The sequence below is a fragment of the Morone saxatilis genome, unplaced genomic scaffold (genome assembly GCF_004916995.1).
Source record: "Morone saxatilis isolate NCDOM2014 unplaced genomic scaffold, NCSU_SB_2.0 Contig0, whole genome shotgun sequence".
NCBI lineage: Eukaryota > Metazoa > Chordata > Actinopteri > Moronidae > Morone > Morone saxatilis.
The window spans coordinates 9,972,127-9,980,721 of record NW_023339650.1 but is presented as its reverse complement, the minus strand read 5'-3'; the positions used below and the strand labels follow the sequence as shown (position 1 = coordinate 9,980,721).

The 8,595-nt window shown below is 42.1% G+C and overlaps 1 protein-coding gene across 1 annotated transcript in view; it reads left to right on the top strand.

Moving 5' to 3' along the window:
• sema5a (sema domain, seven thrombospondin repeats (type 1 and type 1-like), transmembrane domain (TM) and short cytoplasmic domain, (semaphorin) 5A) overlaps window positions 1-8,595 on the top strand; it is a 117,264-nt gene that overhangs the window by 42,533 nt on the left and 66,136 nt on the right. The window contains exon 4 of the mRNA XM_035655538.1: window positions 2,267-2,312. Within this exon, the coding sequence (XP_035511431.1) occupies window positions 2,267-2,312 (46 nt within the window). The remainder of the gene's footprint in view (window positions 1-2,266; window positions 2,313-8,595) is intronic.

Genomic DNA, 8,595 nt, shown 5'->3' with positions numbered 1-8,595 from the left:
GTGTGTGTGTGTGTCTGGGTGCATACATTCATGCTGTGTGAGTCTCTGGCTGATTCCAGATGAAGTGCACCCTGCACTTCTTTTAATGGCTTAGTTGTCAATAGAACACTCACTACAACATGAAGGAGATAACACAGGAGCCAGCAGGAAGGAGAGCAGCAAAACAAACAGAAACAAAGTGAGCCCAGGGAATATACTAATGCACCCTAGGAACTTAGATGGAAAAGGCTAATCAGGGAAAGTGTGTATGTGTGGACAGATGAGAGCAAAGGTTGAAGAGGTGAGTAAATTCCCACTGGCACTGCTGGCAAAATTGTGATGTATAATATGATAAAATATGATATAATATATAACAGAAACACAATGTTTTTGCTGGAAATCGTTTATTTTTAGCTACAGCTTAGCCAATTCTATTAACACTTGGTATTTGGAGCACTCAAAAAATCAAATAAGAGATTTAGTTCAATTCTCGGTGGCAACTTGACGGCTGTGGAGTGTCTGACTGTGAAAGGCGATGTGGTCGGATGGATGGCTGCAGGCTGGGTTAGAAGTATGAGTGATAATGGAAGGAAAAAGGGATCGATGCAGATATCAATACAGTAAAACAGGGGGCCGTGGCCACACTGCGACCTGGCTGATAGCCACTCTTCAGGAGATTGATAGATCTCTGCAGAAGTGTTTATGTGTATATGTGCGCAAGAGTATGTGTGAATATTGCTTGAAGATTTTCATTCCGAAATGAGATGTCTGCTTTATGAAAAAAACAATGCATGCTCTTTAAAAATGATTGCTGGTGTGAATGAAGAACACATTATGGGTTATTGTTAAAACTACTGCAAAATCTCTGCCTGCAAAGTTTTAAAGCAATGCAATAAAAATCTTTCAGTTCAATCTTTGCTGTGAAATTGCACAAACATTTAGGATACTTAGATAACCTAGACAATATTCTTGGCTCACGATGGGCCCATGGAACCAAATCTACAAAATATAGATAATACAGGCATCTCAAAGGGGAAGAAACACAGTAAATAATCATTTTAGTCCTAATTGTCAGGTTTCATGTGATCTCATTCTGGTAATGGTTTATAATGGTTTTAGTAGACAGCCCGAGACCTCGTTAGTCAATATACTAAATATTCCCCTTGAGAGGGCATTCATTAAAACCTAATGTTTCTTGAAAAGTTGAAAATGCCAATGAAACAGTTTTGTTTGTGCTGTGCAAATTTGAAAAGCTCCAGGCAAGGCAGGATAGGCACTTATTAGAGTGAGGTTTCACCGCCAGGCTTTGATTTTCTTTCAATCTCTATTTTTCTCCGTCACTTGCTCCCTGTTTTTCATACACACAAAACTCCAGGAGAAAGGAGCATACTGTAAAACGTTTAAGCACTGCTTTATCTAGTCCTTTTTCCCTCCTCATTATGGTCGGCTAAACCTAGAGGTCCATCATTTGCTGCAGGTGCTGAATCCAACCAGCCACCGAATTCGGCCCCTTTGAGGTCCCTGACTCTTACAACTCCTTATGCCACCAGTGAAAAGGTTCATTTCAACTTCCAAGAGGGGAAAACCTTACAAGCTTCAGATGCAGCAGTTCTCAAGGGGAACTCCACAGATTTGAAAGCCTTTTGTGGCTCTGTAGGTAGCTGTGCAAAATCTGACAAATTGCCTTTAGTCACTTATGTCGGGGTCGGTTGGGGCTGAAGACTACAAGTTTGAAAATGAAAAAAAATTAATCTCATGGTTAGAAAGAAGTGATATTATCAGACCTCTGGCTAGGCACTCGAGGCTACATTAGCCACTACTAGCATAACGCACCTGCAACTTTGATTTAACTGTCAGCAGTCGCGTTGTATTGTGGGGAATGTAGGCACCAGGTTTTGAACAAAGATGACAAATGCGTGGAATAACTCAATATTTCTGGTTCTGCTGCATCAATTTAAAGAGAAAATTTTACATCTTGAGTTTGACAATGTTATAGAAGAACAATGCTAAATGGGTGGAGCACTCTTTTAAGTTTGTTGACATCCTGTGAACCATTTTTCACCTCCAGCTTGCTATTTAAGCATTGTATGTCTGTATGCTCCCCTTTTGGAGGTGGAAATCCCTTTGTACTGGTGGCCCTATGGGTAGGGAGTGAGGATGAAAGAACTAGAGGTACAGAGACTTTGGCCTTTGAGCAGAGATGCTGTAATATCCACACATCTTGTTTTTTCTTGGTATATTTGCAGAAAATGGCTCCATCAACTCACATACTTACTTCTTTTTACAGAAATCACCTCTTCAGGCTAAATCTGGAAGACCTGACACTGATCCAGGTGAGTGCTAATTCTCTCCCGCTCTGTCTTTTCTCCCTTAGTCTTACTCACCTACTTTTCTGAGGGAATATCTACTCATTCTGTCTTCTCATATGACTCTTACAGTCACACTGGCACTGGCATCCAGAGCGCTGCCTGCCTCCAACAAACGCCGTGCTATAGTCGTAGCGTGCTACCAGCTCCCACAACTTAAAGCCGTTACAGTAAAACGGTTTAACATTTCACATGTCACAACAACTTCCCATCCGGTGGAGTGACAGTGGGCTTGGTCGACAGTGCTGTAGGTTGATACACAGAGGGAGGTGAAGAGTGTTTAAATCCAATTTGAAACTGTACATGAGGGGTACTCTGCAGCTATACTTTTCCACATTTTCTAGGGTACCATATTAACATCTTGTAAGATTTCTTTAATGTGATTCTACTGTTTTGGTTAAACTTTTCTGCTTTTCTCAAAGTAGCAAGGTCAAAAAATCCACAGGAGAGGATCAAATGAAATACTAAACCTAACTTAAAGAATGCTAACTTTAGGGTTAGAGTTTCTGCCTATGATGACATGTTGTAACATTTGCACTAAACACGCATAAATAAAAGTATAGTCAAGATGGAAATTATACTATTTTTTTAATCAGTCTTTCATTCCCCTTCTCCCACATGTTGTCATTCTAATTTCTTTCTGCATCCTCTCATTTTTCCTTCTTTTTCCACACTTGTTTGAGCCCACATCCCCTCCCGTGGAGCTAAGCATTTTATGACACACTGAGTTACCAAACAAACATTGACACATTGACGGGTTTATTTCTAGGTGGTAGCAGCAAGACTTCTTTGATGATTAGGCAACTCCTGATGTTTGCCATTTACACCCTAGAATACCAGAGGAGAGGATGAGGAGGGAGAGAAAGAGAAACAGTGGAGTGAGAATGGTTGGATGGAACAAAAGGGAGACGGGAGGGAGCCGGTGTTGATACAAATCTGTCTGGAAAGGGAAAATGAGAAAAACGGTCAGATGAAATGAGAGGCAATACTGAATTTGTTGGATAGGAAGAAGGGGAGGGCGACACACAAAAAAGAATCAGGGAGCAATGAGACAGACAGAGGGAAGAAAGCAGAGAAACCCCCCACGGAGAGAGATGAGGACTCATGCAGAGCCGGTCTTTTGTGGTCGCTCACTGGGACACAGATGCTTTTTAAAGATGCTCTGTGCCATCCGCGCACCCAATCATCCTGCCTTCTTTATTTCATCCTGCGCTCGGCTGGCGCTGCAGAATCAGCGAGGAGATTCCACCGACCCAATCAACCCCTCATCTCCCAGACATGTTCTCTTAAGAGAATAGGACCTGGTAATCCCTGCCAAGACATGGAGCCAATTTATGCTGACCTGTGCACTAGTCCCTGCTTTGCATTTGAGTGGACCAGTGCTACACAGTCAAGGGGAAAGCTAAGTTCAACTACTGAAGTGCTTTTCTTCCATTCACCTCCCTTGGAAATCTTTTTATTTCCTTCTTTCTTTTTAATTCTGGCATAAAACAGGAGATTCATTGCACAGAGATTTGGTTGCCTCTGTGGCTGGGTTTACTTACAGTATATTTGTCATTCTTTTTGTTGTTGGATATGAAATACTTGAATGGATTTCCCTTTTGGCACTGTTGCTCCACTCACATTACGTACATTGCTGATTGATCAAATAGATTTACAAGGGAATATGGTGCTGAAAGTGCCAGAGCGAACTAGGAAAGTTTGAGCAGAAGGAGTCGCATTTCATTTCAGGTTGCAACGCTGTTCAAAAGAGTTGCATGAGGTTCTTTTTTTTATTTCTTTCCTGCAGAAGAAAAACAAGCTAAAAGCTACACCTACGCTTGTCTTTGTGATTTCACCCCATCCCCATGCATCAGCCCTGTCAGATAATGCCCAATGGCAGTGATTTGTTCTTGCATGGCTGGCAGCGCTAAGAAGGAGGATGTGTATGGTTTGACAGAGCACAAGGCTTAGAGCCAGTGCAATACAAACAGCCTTTAATACTCTAAAGAGGTGGATATAATTACCATATGATCGATGACGGGTTGATCTCATCTTGTATGTACATCCATGAAACATTTATGAAAACAACAGCCACCAAGGTCTGCTGCTGCATGAAGGCAAAATGAATCCGACCCACTTTTCCTGCCCTTGGTTGCAATATGATTTTAGTTGTTTTTAAGCATTCTGCAAGGCAGAAAATGAACCCTGGATACTCTGTAGTCTTACGGTTGTATTATAGAGGGGATTAGAGAATAGTGACACTTAGGGTGGTAGTTAAACACTACTGGTCTAACCCGCTCTGTTGCACATATGCACAAGTTGAGACTCAGAGATCGATAGAGCCTTAGCCCAGCAACCATATCTCCTCAGTAAATGCCCTCCTTGCTTGGAGGTAATATAAAACAATAGAAAAGAGCCAAGAACATCAGAAGTTGGAGAGAGAAGACCTTTGTTAAAAGAGTTGATGTTAAGTCATTTGAGAACTTTTTTGCTTTCATTGCCTGTGTGTCTTTCGAGGACACCCCTCATATTTGGCCTTCTGTAAGTCCTGGGAGTAGAAATGCTTCAGCTAGTTATGAAAGATATAAAGGATTTTCTGAGGAACTGTGTACAGAGGAACATTTTATTAAAATCAAGCAGTAGAGGTAGAAAATCTTCCACATTACATGAACTAGCAAGGCATGTACTCAAACTGAAAGGCAATGGGTGGATTGAAGTGGGAAAAGTCAGGCCTTGAAACATGAGTCAGCCCTCCCTCTGGCCTTGATTGGAGTTAATATGTGGTACTTAAAGTTTTTTTCCCGCAGTGTCTCAACAGCCTGAAGAGGCCTTCCTCTCCCTGTCAACCTCTACCCTCATCCTCACTGATCTGGAAAACTCTGTCAAGAACAAAAGGTTGATACTTCTCTCCTTGCTCCACTTTCAAACTTGTGCAGCTGATGTGGAAAAAAAAAAGACAAGGACTCTGCAGCATGCACAGCTAACGAGACATTTAGAGCTACCATAGCTAAAGAATTAGCTATAAAAACAGCAGCCATAAAGCACAATATCCTTCTTCCATCTACAGGTGAATCCTACTTTATAGCTCACATCTGTTCGGTATCGTCCCTTTGCCCCCTTGGTGCCTCATTCAGCTCCCTGCCCTCAGCTGCTGCCAACCTTGGGCAGATGAATCAACGCTGGCATCGCCATTATCCACCTTGCATGGCCCACTGCAGAGAGGGGACAAACACTGATGAATTGGCCCTTTTGCATTTGCATTGTGTTCAATTTCCCATTGTGTTGCCAGGGCTGATGAATGGCCAAATCGACTCAATGTACCACTCAGCCTTGTGTTTCTGTCTGCCGGTGAGCTCCCCAAAAAATGTCCTTTGACGCCATTGAATACCCTAATACAGTGATCCCCCCCTGCCCATTTTTAGCTCCATCTTTACCCTTGCACACCTGGTCTAATTACAAGCTACACACTTTCATGCTGGCCTTGAAAGCCCAAAGTGTCTAATTTGCCTGCACAATAAGAGCTCGTTGGATTCACAATATCCTAAGCAAAGGTGCTAATGTAAAAAGACATTAGAATAAAATTAAAAAAACCTTTAAAATTCCAACATTAGCTTGCTTTTTCCATGCTTAATCGAAAAAGGATGCAGACACTGAGGCTGAGTTTCAACAAAAACATTGTGGCACAGCATTAGTCAATAAGCACTGGGATGAGGAGGATCAGTGGCATTGTTCACCATTCAATACAGCACCAGAGGAGGAGAAAAATAGTGGATATTCACTCTAGCCTCTCTCTCCTCCTGCACTGGCATACGTAAACACTATCCATAACAGCTCCCTTTGGCAACAGTCACTGTATGATGTTTAGATGTATATTGTGCCTCCATTTTTCTTCACTTTCAACTCGTATTGTTGAGTCGTTAAGAAGGAAGGGGACGCCACTGAAAACAAAAGGTTCTCTCCAGTTGCACATGTTGTATTTCATGGGCCTGTCTCTTGCAATTACACTTTGTCAGACAGACAATTAGCCCTGCTAATCAGTAGCTAACAGAAACCGTCCTCCATAGCTCTGGAAGCATTGCTAATTCAATTACTAGAACCCACTAACTTGGCCATTTAAATGCATAGAATAAAGAGCATCAATGGGACTGGAGATACAGATACCAGCACGTTCACTGATATCATCGCATTTGATGTCATGTTTAAACAAAAGGGTTGTGAGTTTAAGTAGAAAGAGGCGTAGCAGGGGGTCACTACAAAACTGACTGATCTTCTTATGTGATATGTCAGACCTAGACACGCGCTCAGACATTACATCAAGACTAATTTTGTGTGTAAATCTTTCAGCAGCTTACATCAGCAGACATCAGTCTGAATAGTAAATATTGTGCCAGCACATCAAAAGGTAATATCAGCTATTCATAAGACAGATTAGATTTCCCCGGCAGGATTTGTCCAGCTCTCACTCTCAACCCACCGTCCCCTTGTAATGAGACACACAGCCAGTCATTTCATAAAGCTAGACAGCTGTCAGCAGCGAGCATGTTCTCTGGACCCTCTTTATGCAAAATATATTCAATATCATGTCTGGAAACAGTGCTGTTTTGGAATTCAGCTCCACACTCCTCCGTCTCACTGACTACTTCACTCTGCCCACACTGTCTCCCTTGTTCTGGCTGACTCCTAAGTTGGACTCTGTTTTCTCTTTGTTGCTTTTTTTTGTCTGTTTGTCCCTGATTTTCCTTTCTCTGTCCTTTCCTCTGTCTCTGCCTATCTCCCTCCCTGCCCACTCTCTCCCTTGGTATCTCTCCTGCACCCACCTCATAGTGACAATAGCCCCTCAGTGTGAGGGCTGACGAGACACCCGAGCACAATGGTTCATCTCTGAGGATTGCACCCATTACAGGGGACATAGAGAGGGCGGATAGACAGAACATAACATATCTTAGGAGTATTTTCTTCAGCTTCCCTGAAGCAACAAATGGCTGCTACCAACTGTGCCAAGTTCCCCCTGTCTCTCTTGGAATTTGTGCATCTTAATCACACTTTATCTTGCTTAAAGGATTATTCTTGCTGGTTACAGTATGGGTCTCGTTTTTGTAGTTTTGGCTGACAGTACCCTTTGGTAATAAAAAAAGACTCTACTCACCAAGCTGGGAGGGTGGCAGTATTTCTAAAATGAAGTCAAACATGTCGAGAAAAAGGAGCAATCAGATAATCATGCAGGTTTTAAACAAGCTCTCAGTTTAGCCAAACATATTTGGAAGAGAAAAGGAAGGATAGAATGATTATCTGAATTGTCCAACAATTATCACAGTTTACCACGTAAAAATGATGACTAAAAGAATGAAAATAAATAGTTTTAATAAACCATAATTATCCTCTAACAGCTGTATTTTCCACAATATCCAATGGATGTTTTTCTCCAAAGATGATTACAGTGCCATAGTGGATTTTTTATTTCTCTTTTGGGCCAATTCACCACCATGCTCAGTTCACTAAACTTAATCCGAGTCCTCTCTTGTTCTCTCATCTTCTGTGTTTCCCCTTAAAGTCCCTATTTCAGTTTCTTTGGTGACAAAAGCACAGAAAAAAGGTCTTTGTAACGCCGCTTCTTCTGATAAAGCCAAGAATTATTATTTTAACGACAGCACATTCCAGACATATTTCCGCTCAAGACAGATTCGTCTTAGGAGCACAGTGGCTGAACAATAGCATGTTAATGAGCTTTTAATGTTTCTTAATGATGCTGGCGCTTTCCTTTGCATGGCTGTGATTCTGTTCTTTACTCTGGACCATTTGCGGCAGGGCAGTCAGATAGGTTGGCTTTAATGGTCAATGATGCCAGCACATCCCTCACTTACAGGCGTATGGACATCACCTCCTTCAGTAGTCATAAAGTTGATGTCTTAAAGATGTAATGGGAATATATAGTATTCTGAAAATCTGCTTTGAACTATTTCAGACGATGATAAATCGCATAATCGGCCCGTAATGATAAAAGCAACCACTTTGCTCCCTTTAATGTGATCTCAAGTTGTAATTTTGCATCGTATTATGATTGATTTTCACACTGAACATGAGTGAGTAAGGTTTCGGGCCATTAACAGGTTCCCCCCCCCCCTTGCGATTAGTGAAAGCACTTTTCAGCGCCCACATTTGATTCAGCTGGGACACGCTATGGTGCTGTGTGTGCAGGCTGTGCTGCTTGTGCTGATGTGTGTGGTTTGTGTGCAGTGGCTGCACAGCCCCAGAATAGCCTGCTTTGGCC